The sequence below is a fragment of the Lethenteron reissneri genome, chromosome 18, assembly GCF_015708825.2.
Source record: "Lethenteron reissneri isolate LAM-NWPU_2019-01 chromosome 18, ASM1570882v1, whole genome shotgun sequence".
Classification (NCBI taxonomy): domain Eukaryota; kingdom Metazoa; phylum Chordata; class Hyperoartia; order Petromyzontiformes; family Petromyzontidae; genus Lethenteron; species Lethenteron reissneri.
Genome location: NC_083796.1, coordinates 6,759,901 through 6,774,575, shown reverse-complemented (window position 1 = coordinate 6,774,575; position 14,675 = coordinate 6,759,901). Strand labels below are relative to the sequence as shown.

Sequence of the window (14,675 nt, the reverse complement as noted above, 5' to 3'; positions counted from 1 at the left end):
CATTATGATAGCCCTTCTGAAAAAACACTGGGAATGATCTGTAGCCTGAAGTGTCTGCGCCCCAATTAGTTGAGTTGTACAACTTTGGTTTAGGTTTGGTTACAACTGAATAAGTAATTGAAATGCGACCTAAGCTGTCTATTTCTAAAGAGAATTCGGCCAGAAGCAAACATAAAAGCAGATGATTGAAGGTGGCATTCACTCGCCCTACATTTCTATCAACGCAATTGAGTCGGAACGGTTGGCAGTTAACTGGCCTTTGTATAATGTATGTATTGCTGATTGATAAGTAAATCAGTAGCACTTAAACCTATTCTGCAGTCTAATCTAGGTTTATCGGATTCTATTATTTGAGACAAAATGCCAGTTGTCTTTAACATGTTTATCTGCTAACTAATCAAAAGTAGTAATATGATGACAAATTGTTGTAACTGTTCATAAGACGTCTAATTTGCATTTAAAGAATTAAATACTGTGTGGAGACCATATGATTAACATTCATCATAGTTAATTTTGAAAAAATGTTTAAATGTTATGGCAATAATGAAAATAGATTAACATTCTCTTATTAAATGGAGGGCTGCCATTAAATGTTATTCAGATATAATTTTCTACCACTTGCCTTGAAATACTATATTTAGCATGTGCTGTATATGCCCAAGTTATTTGACTAAAAAGCAATGTTTTAAGTAAAGTAATTTCAATGTAACACATGATACCTTTCAACATTACTGAGTGGAATTAGTGAAGTCTGGGTTTTTATTACACACTAAATGTGATTTAAGCGGATAGGCGATTACAATTTACTTGTCACTTTATGCATACAGCATTGGAAATCTCATTCAAAACAAAACACGGAATGTTGCAATTCTATTTGCAAACGCTTTGAGCTCACTAAATTTAGGCGTGTGTTAATTCAATTAAAAACAACTCTCCAATGCAGTGACATTCAATATGCTCCCTGCACGGCTCAGAGGCCACATTGATAATTTATAATGGCCAAATAACAATGAGATATGCTTGCCATTGGAGTGAAAGCGAGATGAGAGCTACTGGACAGAATGTGGACGGACCTGCGTTTGACCAGTCCGCGGTTTTGGCAGGATAATGAGCAGCAGAATTTCGCCACATTTCCATTTAAGACTTCTCTTCCTAACGCCAGCTGGATTTAGACATTTGAGGGATTTTGCTACGACTCGTGAGTGCGTTTGTCTCGAACCATGGCGCCAACTCGATCGAGGATAATCATCGTTGGTATTCTTCTCATCCTAACCAATCACAAAGGTAAGTCTTACAAATTTTTTTTTTATCTTGCAGTGCTTAATTTGGCACAGTTTATTGTTATTACGATCACTTACAAATTGTCATTTAACGTTTTAAGTGAATAATTGAAACACAAAAAAAAATCTGTTTCGCGCGTGTGCTTAGCCCTTTCAGCAGGGCGTAGGAAATCGATCAACAATACAATTGCCGTGCCACAAACAAACGGCTCGGCGATCAGATCGGACAGCAGCCCCGCCATCGGCACAGCGAGGCAGCACGGAGCCAAGAACCAAGTGAAGCTCCAAGACGTGGTGGGCTACGCCATCGAGGGGCTGCGTTTGCTCGGAGTCATCGACGGCTCTCACTGGAACCCGCCGGCATTCTCGCATCTCAAGGGTGCCGACAAGAAGATCACAAACTTCTCCTTCCACTTCCACAACCTGCTTCCCCCGTCGGAGCCGCAGGGAGCAGACTCCGCACCACAGCCGCCACCGCCGCCACCGCTCGATGTCAAGCCAGAACACTCGTTCTCCGGTCTCGCGAGTGTCCTGCAGACGGTGCTGAGGGTCGAGAGGGAAGGGCAGAACGGGCAGCGGGTCACGCTGAAGCTGGAGGACGTGCTGCTGGTGCTGCGCGGGGTGAAGGGCTGGAACACCATCCTGGCACCGTTGCACGAAACCGTGCGCACCATGGGGCAAGCGCGACTCTGGGAGAGGCTCAGCCGGCAGGTGGAGAGCCGCTGGCTCAAGGTCGCCTTCTCAGTGGCGCAAGCTTTCTCCAGCAGGTTGTCTTTTTTTATTTAGTTGTTTTTCATTTATTTTTTACCTACGTGACTTTACCGAAAAAAACAAAGTATGAATCCTTGCAGTCACAAAAACTTCAAATCTAGAATGTTTATTTTTTTTGTACGTGGAAACAAATAATAGTTGTTATTTTCTCCTTGGCTTTAATTTGCTGTGGCTGTATTTTATCATAAAGATTTATCATTAGCATCAGGCGTGGTCAATCCACTGCTGGATGAAGGCTTTCCCAAGCTGCCATGTGTGGTGATTTTACGATTGAATATAGTGATATCATCACCATCGTCACGCTTTATCGTTCGTTGTCACCATTGTTAATGACTTGTGAACCTTTTATCAAAACTGACATTTCTGACATTTAAAGTTCCATTTAAATGTCATACTGCATGCTTTTATTGCTGTATCTTCATATACAGTTGGGTTGTCTCTTGGTTTATATTTTGACCTTGTTTATTGTTTTTAATAATAAGGGTCGAGAGGGAAGGGCGGTATATATTTTATGCATTTTGGATCTCAATGTTGTGGAAAGAGGCACGAGGAATCACGCAGGAAAGCCGAGAATGCACCCAAACCCATGCCGGCAATCGACAAAGTTCTGTGGTCCTATATTAGGATATTGGCCAAACTCCATTAATGAGCATTTATGACCTATTTTATGATCTTTTATCACATATTCTCTCTTTCAGACTCTAATTTTGAATAAAGATTTTGATAGACTTCTCGGAAAAGGTAAATTTTTACTATATATTTTTAACTATTTTTTATTTACCAGGCAAGACCCACAGAGCTACTTAGCTCTTTTTTAGAAGTGACCTGGCCACAAATGATAGCTCAACGAAGTGGCTTATCACGTGTAAATTTATAGCAGACATATGCTCTTAACGCATGTTTCTAAATTTGGAGAGAAAAACCGGAGGACAAGGAGAAAAGTCAACGCAATCACGGGGAGAACATGCAAACTCCAAATATACAGGTGTCGGGGTCGAACCGACGACCTCCTGTATATCAGGCGAGGCAGTTAACGCCTCACCACCGTGGCGCCCCCATTCGGTCGAAGAAACAATTTGTGAATAAACTACTGTATTGTCAAGTTGGTCATATCTTGCATGTAATTTATGTATAGTAAATTGCAGTTATATTGATTATTCTTTACTGTTCCTTCCGATAATTAATATTACTCCTGTTCTCTTCGTTACTGGCCATTTTTCATGACAGTCTTTAATGAGTATTCCGAGTTGCTACAACATTTAGTAACTGTCCCAATGAACTTCACCCGTATTGAAGACTCGGTCTATCAGACTGACTGTGTAATCCCATCCATCCATACTGTGTTCAACCAGCACAATCAGGTCAAAAACACTTCTATTTCTGCTTTTTCCTTGAGAATGTTTGTCAAAATCTTAATTTAAACTGCAGGAGGAATCCGATGAGCTATGAATTTCTTTTTCACAGATGTCCAGTCTGGACGGGACAGCAAGTTACAACAGCAAACAATACAAAGCACGATAGGAGTGCAAAATAGAGAAAGTGGTAAGCAAGTTAATATAAATAACAAATTACCTACAGTTTATCAAACTTGGGCAAGGCAGCAAAAGCAACAACAATAAAAAAAAGTCCCAGGTCACACCAAGATAACACAGTCTTTCAATAAAATGGCACATTACACTGCTCGGCTCTGTAATTCCTTCCCATCTTCTCTCTTGACAAGCTCTCTCAATTCAAGAAACCTTCATCCGTGCATTTTGGTCCTGTTGGGCCTTGCACCACAACCGTGATTTAAATAAACAAAAACATTTTTTATTTCTCCAACCACAGCTCACCAGTGGACAGAGGCATGGTCGAAGACCTGGGCAGTTCCTTGCGCGGGTTCCTTTGCGTCCTCTTTGGCGACAAGCACCCGGAGGAGTGCGGGCCTCTCGCCAGCCCACTGGAAGGCATCATCCGCAGCCTGATCTCCAGCCAGACCTGGAGCAACCTCAGCTCCTTCCTGAGGAACAACCTGAAGGTGGACGTGCGCGGCGACCCCGTGGGCTTCCTGGAGGCCCTGTCACGAGCCGTGACGAGCAGCGGAGACCTGCAGCTGATGTTCAACACCGTGACCCCCATGCTGAGCGTCCTGGGCGTGCAGGGCAGCACCCTGCAGGCCGTGTCGTCGGCGGGGCGCTTCATGCAAGCCGTGCTGGGCTACGACACTGCAGAGATGGACAACCTGCGCAGCCTCCCGGGCAACCTCATGGACCAGATCGGCACGCGCCTTTACAGGCGCGTGGTGCAGAAGATGGAGGAGGTGAACAGCTTCCTGCTGGAGGAAGCCGCTTCCACGCTGGGCATGCAGCATCAGCAGGATCCTCGGCAGTTCTGCCAAGAAGGTGAGAGCGTGGATCGAGAAAAAAAGCGTAAAACCAGATCGTAATTGAATGTCAGGTCTTAGAACGCGATAAATGCGTGCAATCATTGGCGCACTGTTCGATGTATTGGTAACCGGTACAGGTGTAGCATCTGCAATTGTTTGCTCAAGCTACTGCTGGTGGAAGGGCCTACGCTAGAGCGCCCCTCTCGAGGGTATTTTGTTCAATTGTTCCACGCTGTAACAGTCGTGATAATAATCATTTACAGCCCTTCGTCAATCCACTGATAGATGAAGGCACCGCCATGCCTCGTTGGTCATGGTGGTTGTTGACCATCCTTTACCATGCTGCTCAGTGTGGGTTGGTGAGTGTGGGGGGAGATGCAGAAGGGTTCACGTTTTGCTTAATTTTTCGCTGTATATTCATGCATTGTTTCAATACAAACTGTAAAGCATAACTTCATATGCATAATGTGAAATACTGTATTGTAATTTGTCAAATAATTAAAACCATGTGTGTTTTCTGTTTTTGTTTCAGCTGACTTAAGACAGCTGCTTCTCTGGTAGGTTAATTTACACACCACTTAAAACACATTTTACCATAAAGTAATTGAGTTATTTGAAATACATTGTGCAGCATATTGGCATTATTTACCCCTGCTGGCACTTGGAGCCAGGTTGAACATGTGTTGGATTTGCCTGGAGTGTCCTTCCCTTGTTTTTTTCTTGTTCATCTTGTTTGGACGTCCGCCAGGGGTGTAATGAATAACATCACCTGGGACCACCAAGGGATGGGCTTCAGTCTCCAGGATCTCCTTTCCTTGCTGCTCTTTGCCGCCTGCGATGACGACGCACTTTCCGAGAGCCCGCATCAGCACACACGCGACTCCCTCGCCAAGGGGCCCCGTTCTGCCTCCAAGTTCTTTGAAAACGACCAAGCACAGGGGCAGAAGACTGTGAAAAAGCAGTGCGGTATAGAGCCACCTTACTCGGGCTCCATGGCCCAGTCCGTTTACTGCAGCGTCTTCAGCACTGTCATGAACGACGCAAACTTCGAGGATGCCTTTGCAGCGTGTCGAAATGTTTCCCGGATGTCGGACATGTCAGAAAACTTTGGCATTGTGTACACGTGCGGCTGGGTCAGTTTGGTTCGTTTCAACGAGTCGATTTGCAATGGGGACGGTTTTTCGGAGGCCAGTACTAGTCCTGGTCATTGGTTGCAAGCTCGCTGCAGTTACCTGCAGCGCGAAAAGGTACACGGAGGAACGGAAAGCGGCTTCATATGCGACAACATCCTGTGGTTTGTGAAGCCGTTTGGATTCAGTGTCTTAGACTTTTGCTTCGATCAAAGCCCAGCACGTTTCATCAGTGCCATTTGCTCCTACCCTCATCCCACGGATTACAATGTCTCTGTCCTGGTTAAATACTGCAATCAGGAAAGTAACGTCACAACAAATTCCGGCAGTGAGTTTTTCGTGAAGGAACTAGAAGAGATTACTTTGCACTGTCGGGACTTGAACGTCGTCGCAAAACGCAACTTCAGCTACAACGTCGTTGAAATCTGCAACGTGTACATGTGGTGGGCAGTACGAAATGTTTTCTGTGCAAACAATAGCCTCCTTGATAACTTACAGACGGACCTTCCGTGGCTGCACGCATTCTGCGGAAGCCCTCAAGCAGAAACCACCATGGCCCACCTGGTGGCCAACATGTCCACGGGAGAACTGTCGGCACATTCTGACACCATAAAGAAGTTTATTTTAAGAGGTTTCAATGATACGACTGAGACACACTTCTCCGTACCCAATTCTACCACCATTGCATCGACAAATATAACCCAAGGGGAGGAGGTTCTTGCCCGTGGCCTCGACTCACTTGCGTACAACGGCTCGGACACTTACCACGGTCCGGTAAGACGGAACCGTTTGCCAAGCGCGCGGCCCCGTAACGCGTCGGTCGGAAGCAAAAACGCGAGGGAGTCTCTCCCCGGGCAAGATCCTTCGGTAAAAACGTGCGTGAGGCTGCCATCGCTGCTCAAAAACTTGGTGTCCCTCGTCTGGAGCGACGGCACGGGCTTCGCCGCCGAGCCCGAGATCACGACCGCCTGGCTGCGTCTCGCCACCGAGGACATTGGGCAGCAGCTGGTGGAGGACATCGACGAGGCCATCTTCCTGCTCAGCCTGCTGAGCAGCAATGCGTTCCAGGCGTACGCCAAGCCCACCGCCTCGCTCAGCATCCTCCAGTCGATCAGCGGCTTCCTGCACAGCGTTCCTCCCGACAAGGGCTACCAGCTGCTGTCCTGCTTTGGGGTGGGTCTTGCTTTTTTTTTTCCCGGCTGGCTACGTGTAACACGTAGGCTTTCGCGACCAATATTATTCATAATAAAGGTTTTTTGGGTTAGATCGCGTTATTTATAAATGTGTCGTAACCTTCCACCACCCGACACGGCCAAACAGTAAAAAAATGTGTCACGTTTACAAAAGACAAATAGGTCACTACTTTAGCCCACCGGTGTGTTGAAAAGTGAATCAACATCATTTACAATTTTGAGTACGACGTTTCTCTGGTAATTACATCCAGCATCATCGAGATGGGGAGGGTATTGTAATTATATAATAGATTGGTAATAATTCAATTGTTATTAATTAGTATTTGTTTCCCCTACAAGGAATTGTAGTTTTGTTGCGATGATTTGTTGTTGTTGTTGTGTGTGCGTTTAGTTCGTTGTCCTTCCCTCGCACGCACCTCCAATTAGCACGGTTGGCTACGTACGGTGTGAAAGAAGTCAACGTACATATGTAGGACTCGTACTCGGCTGTCTTTCTGTTCTCTTTATTTTCCGCTCAACAGTCCACCTCCACCGCGCCACCACTCCGCGTCTCGGTGTGGCCTCACTCCGCTCCGCGTCTCTCTCTGCAGCCCCACCACTCCGCGTCTCTCCGTGCCCTCACTCCGCTCCGCGTCGGTCCGCGTCTCTCTCTCCCGCCCCGCCGCGTCTCCTCCGCGTCTCCCTCTCTCTCTCTAGGTCTGTCGACTCCCCTGCTATTCTACACTGCATCCTTCAGATGCATGGCTACCCCTGTTCGCACACTGCGTTCTCGCTATCACTGCCTCTCTATACTCTACTCCGTCTGTCGCCACTAACCCACTCTATCTCTGCTCTACTACCGTCACCGCCTGCTCTGCGATTCCCCGGGCACCGTCGCTGCAGCTCCATCCAAGACGCCTACCAAGAAAAGCCCCCTCTCTCCGGCGTGCTGTGGCTTATATCCCCACACCAATTAATCCTTATTAATTATCTCAACCCCCCGCTTATTACTCGCCCCCCTGGCCCCCGGTCTCACGTGACCTTGTTATTGCCGCCAGAGGGACGCCAGCTAATAACCAATTACCCTCTTAGCCAATCGCTGGCCTGTGTCCCCCCCGGCTACCCCGAACACCTATCTCAACACTTAACAACCCTCTCACCTAATGCCACAACAACAACCGTGTCCTCACATACCCCCCACTGTACTCTGCTCGCTCGCATAGCAACAGTGGAAGAGAATGCGTGGCGCGCTATAACTCAAGTCCTACACATATAATGCAGCATAATAATAATAATACCCCTACGTTACCCAGGAAAGCCTCACTTTGTTTTGAGATTATACTTTTTGGATGGTTCTGCATTGGGATGATTAGCCAGTTCCATCAATGAGTGTTTGACATGTGGGAAGCAACTGAAGTAGCCGTGCCTGAAGAGAAGTCATGCAAATGAGGCAAACCACTCAAAGCTCCACCACACAGGTAGATTAAAACATCCATTACTGTACTGGCATCTCCAGGCCACCCCTTGTAGCCCAAGCCGACATAACCTGGTGTTATCAGGGAGTCACCCATCCAAGTACTAACCAAGCTCAACTCTACTCAGCTTCCAAGATCCGACGATATCATGCGCAACCACGGTTCATGGTCGTAAGTACCATCTTCAGTTTTTAGGAATAAACACATCGGCTCTTGGGATCTTTCGATCTCTGTGCAGCGGTAATCTCCCCACTCCATCTCCCCACTAGTTGTGGTGTGTAATTTGTGCTGGGTTCTGGTAATGTAATGTATATGGCGTGAGCATTAACATCTCTCTTGACTCACATTGTGTTTTTTTTCTCCCACAGGGTACTTTGTGGAATTTAATGTTTTACGCAGAAAACTCCTCGGAAATTCTCTTCCTTTTGCAGGTGACGTATATCGCGCGTGCTATTCGTTCGATCGAACTTCTGATTAGGGGCCGTCCATAAATGACGTCACGCGATTTTAGACGATTTTTGACCCCCCCCCCCCCCATAGTCACACGGCGTCACAAAAAGTCAGACCCGCCCTCAAATTTGACGTCACAAAGCTCTGCCACCCCCCCCCCCAAAAATAAAACATGCTTAAAATCGCATTAAACTATTGTCATTATAGTGCGTATTTAATGTGGCGCTGCACTCTGATGTTGTAGGAGAAAACATTTATTAAAAAGTCTATTTAATTAAGTAGAACGTGTTGTCTAAATTTATTTAAAGTTGCGCATTTTGATGTGACGTCACATTTCTCACCCCCCCCCCCCCCGTCACAAATATCTGACCCCCCCCTAGGTGCGTGACGTCATTTATGGACGTCCCCTTAGCACGATTGTCGACCTATGTAGCCAACCATGCGAATCGGTGGTGCGAAAGAAGTTCAACAAATCTACATATATACTTCGCGGCTTACAACTGTTCTGCATAGGCACTCACGATTCGTGCTGTATGGCTCTCTGAGACCCTGTTTATGTTTTCTGGGAAAAACAAAAGAACTTTAAGGATCACTTTCCCTCCAGCGGATTGAAGTGCCATTTCTACTCCGATTGTGTTTGCGGGCAGCGTGCTGTTTTGCACAATGTCCGACGTTTTGCTCCATGTGCTGGGAGCTGCCATAGGAATTGAAGTTCTCAGCATGTGGAACGCTTTGTTGCCTGAGTTGGTGTGATCGTTGGACCTGAGCTTGGTCTTTTTAGTACCCATTCATAAGATTATTGACAAAGATGATCTCCACGTCGTGTGTGTGTATGCGTCAGTATGTTGTAATCGTGTGTATGCGCATTAGCTGGGGTGTTTAGAACACTCTTCTCAGTTCATGGCCATACATGGCATCTGCACCTTTTCTGCATCTCCTATACAGTAAGTTAACCTAACCTAAAATACGACCTCACGTAGCGACTGAAACCTCACCACCGATGCATGACGATGGCCTCACCACCTTTTCTTGTGTGATGCCAGCCTGAATGTGCACTTGCTAACAACACTCAAGCGGTCATAGAGGGCTAACCTGAGGATGACTGTGTTGTATTATTATCACATTTGCCCAAAAGCATATACTGTCACGCAAATTGGCCATCGACTAAAAAACATTTCACCAGCATTAGCCGCTCTAGCGCAATCCATGCCTCACAGAGGACAAGCACGCAGCTTGCATAGAACAATGGCTAGGGCGTCTCCGGCAGCCACAACCAGACGTGTCTATATCGGGAGGCAGAAATGGTCCCCTGGGCAGCACCAAAGCCGAGACGGCTCGACTTGACTTCGACATTGTCCAGCTGTTGATTGCGTGCGCTGGGTCCCGGTTGGTGTCAGGAGTACCTGCGCCTGCCCAGCCACGCGATGGAGACGGTGCTCTTCTCCAGCGATGATGTCACCGTGCGATACTTCCTGTCCGAGCTGCGCCAGGCTTGGCACGACCTCTCCGTACGTTCACCACACACTCTTCGCATGACACAAAACAATGATTGGCGTCGCTGTGGAGTATATAAATCGATAAGCAGGGAATGTCTCCTTCAAATGTTCGTCTCTACACGTAACAGTATTCTGTTACACAAATCACTGCTCCATGGCCGTCTGGGAGTGCATCATTTCAGCAGCATTGATTCAGTATGGGCAGTCCTCGGTTTACGAAGCTAATTCGTTCCTGAGACCCATTTGGAAGTCTGGCGTTGGCAAGTCTCGAGGACTGTACGTACAATCAAACTTTAGTGGTTTTGAGGCACACGTTCGCAAGTCTACATACAATGTTCAAGTTGTGGCGAGGCGGCCACGACACAATGCTGAGCTGGCACCACTGAGATCCTCAATTAAAATCCGGGCAGCCACCCACGATTCAACTGGATCCTCAAGTGAGTAAAGTTGACCGTTGCAGTCAAGTCACCATTGACTGCTCAAAACATCATCGCTTATTTGACCTCCGAGAAGTACACATTTTAGTTTGATTTACAATAACATTTGTTTGCAGGGTATACCAATGGTATGTCCCTTGTGTTGATAAAGAGGCTGAGAATTGAGCAATTGTCCCTTGCAAAAATAGCAGATGGACATTTGTCTGATCACATGGTGTCAATAGCAAATTTGCATTCTAAATGTGGTAAGAAAAGTCAATCATAATCAGAGATAAAATTTTTTGCAACATTAAAGTTGCCTAATGAACCGCAAGTGCTTGTGCTGGCCTTCACACAGGTGGAGGAACGCTCGGAGCACTTGCTGAAGCCCATGGTCGGCTCACTACTGCGCCGATTCCACAACCTCACAGAGGACATCTTCCTGGAGATGGTGCAGCTGCTGCCGTACCTGAGTCCCGCCGACATCACCGCCTTGCCGGCCACACTGCTCGAGAGCCCCAGTGTGTGCGTTTGTTGCGCGCTCGGAGAGCAAGCCCGACAATGGTGCCACGATGGCAAGATGTTAATTACCTCGCCTGGTATACAGCAGGTCGTGGGTTCAATACCGACCCTGACGCCTCCTGTATATTTGGAGCTTGCATGTCTGTCTCCCCGTGGACGTGTGGGTTTTTCTCCGGGTCCTCCGGTTTTTCCCTCACGTTTAGAAACAGTGATAAGCCATATTCTTATTCTTGGTTCTTTCGATAAAGTCACGTAGAAGGGAAATAAGAAAATAAGAAAAATAAAACAAAATTCTCACGACGTTTCGATGGTCATGAATCCCTGCAGTCACGAAAGCTTTAAATCGAAAGTGATAAGCCACTTCGTTGAGCTATCATTTGTGGCCCGGTCGCTTCTGAAAAATATCTATATAGCTCAGCGGATCTTACCTGGTAAAGTAAAAATAGTTGCAATAGTTTCACGGCGCCATATTGCAAAAATTACTGTAGCATCGTATATTTCCAAACAACCTCGCGGTGAAAGTCAAGTCAAAGTGATGTCTTGCTCAAATGACTATTGAGCCGCCAGTGCTCATCTCCCATTTACAGCTCTGAGTCAGTGGTGGAAATTCTACATTGCCATGGCAGGGGCGAGTCTAGCTATAGGACAATGATGGCTTGTGTTGCAATCGAAACGTCGTATGCTATTAATTAATTTATTATTTTATCTTTATACGTGACTTTACCGAAAGAACCAAAGAATAATTCCTGCAGTCACGAAAGCTCCAAAATTAAGATAGGACAACCACTGTTGACTTCTCCACAAAGTGGTACTCATCGTATCGACCCCAGTAGGATGATGAGGTGAGTCAACTCCAAAGCAGGATTTAAACTCGCGATCACCTTATGATCGCGAGCCTCGCGCCCTAACCGGATGAAGCAATTTTGTTTCACGGCGTCACGTTCCGAACGTTTCAAATCGTATCGTGAAAAAGTGACATCGCGGCAGCCCCCGTGGTGACGATGGTTGCCTTGTGCCCCGCGTGACGGCCTCAGCCTCACCGCGGCGCTGGCGTCGTGCCCGGCGCTGCGCAAGGAGCAGAGACAGGCGCTGGCGCGCCACGTCGCACGCCGGCCCGGCGGCGTGGCCGGCTGGTCCCCGCAGTTCCTCGAGTCACTCGCGCCGCTGCTCACCAGCCTCCCCATCAGCTACTTCGTGCAGCTCACAGACCAGCAGGTGAGCACGCTGTATGAAGAGAGCACCAGCCTCCACATCGGGTACTTGGTGCAGCTCACCGACCAGCAGGTGAGCACGCTGTATGAATAGAGCACCAGCCTCCACATCGGGTACTTCGTGCAGCTCACCGACTAGCAGGTGAGCACGCTGTATGAAGAGAGCACCAGCCTCCTCATCGGGTACTTCGTGCAGCTCACAGACCAGCAGGTGAGCACGTTGTATGAATATAGCACCAGCTTCCACATCGGGTACCACAATCTTTTTGAACACGCTAAATAAAAAATAAAAAAGGTAAAAAACAAAAGTTTCTTTACTTACTAATTATTGTATTTACTACTTATTTTTTCTTTTGCTATTCGTTGCGCACGGTTGCACTTTATTTTGCACGCCGTTGCAATTTACTTCGCTCAGTCTGTGATAGCCGCTGAGGTCGTGGTGGGTTTCTTTTCTCATTCCTGTTGCTCCATGCCCCCTGTACCGTTGCCGTTCTGCTGCAATGTGCACCGGTGCCTTACTTTATCCAGGGCGATATTTACACATTCGAATAAAGGCTGAGTGCGCCGTGGGTCACAACACTTCTCAGCCTATGTATTCCTTGACGCTCGCTGCTCGACCCCCGGACATTCCCTGCCACCGCCCCACAAACCTTGCCGCTGCGCGCGTAGGTGCTGTCGGTGGTGAGCCTGCTGGACAGCAGCTCGGCGGACACGGCGCACTGGCGGCACGTGAGCCACGTGGCTCTCAACGGCAACACCGGCAACCTCACGGAGAGAGACGTCCACAGGTGCGACGTCGGGGATTTTTCAACGGCGAGATGGAAAATGATAAGCGGTGTGCGTAAGCCACAGCTCATCTAGCTGCAGTGTGACCCCACGATGCACGCCGACATAAAGTTCCATAGGTTGGCATACTCTCTGGTTCTTTCGGTAAAGTCACGTAGATAGAAAAATAATAATCGAACACGACGTTTTGGTCGCACGAAAGCTTCAAATCCATAGGTTTTGTTTTGTTTATTACCAATGGATCAACATACTGTCCAGGAAAGCCTCACTGAGTTCCAGCGCTCGAAGTAAGGTGGGTCCTGCATTGCAATGTGTGGCCAATTCCACTCAGCACGTGGGGGGTAACACTCAAAACTTCATACAGATGGATTCAAGAATCCATTGCTGTACTTCCATGCAGCGATCTCGCAGCCCAAGTCCACATCAATTGGTGTTCCCTGCTGGTCTCCCATCTAAGTACTAACCAAGCTCATACCTATCTGATGAGAACACGCACATTCATGGTACTTTGATTTGCTGATTTGGTCACCTTTCCTCACACTGAAACAGCGGTGAGTGTCTCTGTGTTTACGTGTATGGCCGCTACAACCACGTGCAGTTTCAAAAGTGTAGCATCTCGCCGTGCAGGTTTGGCAGGGTGCTGTGTTACACAAACACAGAGGACCTGGCGCAGTTGATGGGGAATCAACCCGTCTTCCGGAGCGTCCTTCAAGCCCTGATCTCCTGCATAGAGAAGGGCGCCATTGACATTGACGGCAAGGTATGGAGGTGATTCACAAGCGAGCGTAAAGCCGGATTCACAACTCGAGCGATCAGTTGCACAAGCAGGTTGTTCTCAAAGTCGCGCAACTTCAACTCCCTGCGTTTGCGCTCTCCGCATCTCAGCGAGTAGTTGCGCTCCAAGGAAATTAAAGAGCGTACGGAAGATTGGAACGACCAAGCAGAGTTCGCGTATTTGCAGCACGTAATGGAATACGTCACTATAAATCGCCGAGCTGATCAGTTGAGAGTAAGAGTCCTACTCATAAGAATGAGCATTTATATACGGCGTCATTTATGCAAACGGCATCGCACGACGCCGCACAATCCACAACACGTGGGGGCGGCATATCAATTAAGATGTTTTTCAGCCAATGAATGACGAGTGTGTATACGTGTGGGAGGACACCGGAGTGCCCAGAGAATAGTCACGCGTGCGAGGGGGCAGCACTCTCCCCCCATACAGATCTCAACAGACGACATCAGTCCACACGTTGCGGTACCTGCCTTCTTTAAGGCAAGCCAGAATATGGAACCTCGACGCCTACGGGAAGTGGATTAGGGGCCGTCCATAAACGACGTCACGCACCCAGGGGGGGGTCAGGTATTTGTGACGATGTGTGACGAGGAGGGGGGGGGGAGAACTGTGACATCACATCAAAATGCGCAACTTTAAATATAGAATTGTTATAACACTAATTGTTATAACAACACTCCTACAACCATTCTCAAGCAGCATAAACTATCATCCGACCTCCGGTCATTCTCGCAGCGGCTTTTGGCTTAGCCATCGAAGGAAAGAGGGTCACTGCATCGCGCGCTTTCAGATGCGCTTCTGCGGC

The 14,675-nt window shown here is 47.7% G+C and overlaps 1 protein-coding gene across 1 annotated transcript in view; it reads left to right on the top strand.

Annotated features, from left to right (window-relative positions):
- The first annotated feature begins 1,914 nt into the window (after window positions 1-1,914).
- STRC (stereocilin) overlaps window positions 1,915-14,675 on the top strand; it is a 33,018-nt gene continuing 20,257 nt past the window's right edge. Inside the window, exons 1-10 of the mRNA XM_061553592.1 lie at window positions 1,915-2,047; window positions 3,879-4,432; window positions 4,949-4,973; window positions 5,165-6,719; window positions 8,562-8,624; window positions 10,041-10,151; window positions 10,914-11,080; window positions 12,112-12,292; window positions 12,958-13,076; window positions 13,702-13,834. Coding sequence (XP_061409576.1) covers window positions 1,953-2,047; window positions 3,879-4,432; window positions 4,949-4,973; window positions 5,165-6,719; window positions 8,562-8,624; window positions 10,041-10,151; window positions 10,914-11,080; window positions 12,112-12,292; window positions 12,958-13,076; window positions 13,702-13,834 — 3,003 coding nt within the window. The 5' untranslated portion in view covers window positions 1,915-1,952. The remainder of the gene's footprint in view (window positions 2,048-3,878; window positions 4,433-4,948; window positions 4,974-5,164; window positions 6,720-8,561; window positions 8,625-10,040; window positions 10,152-10,913; window positions 11,081-12,111; window positions 12,293-12,957; window positions 13,077-13,701; window positions 13,835-14,675) is intronic.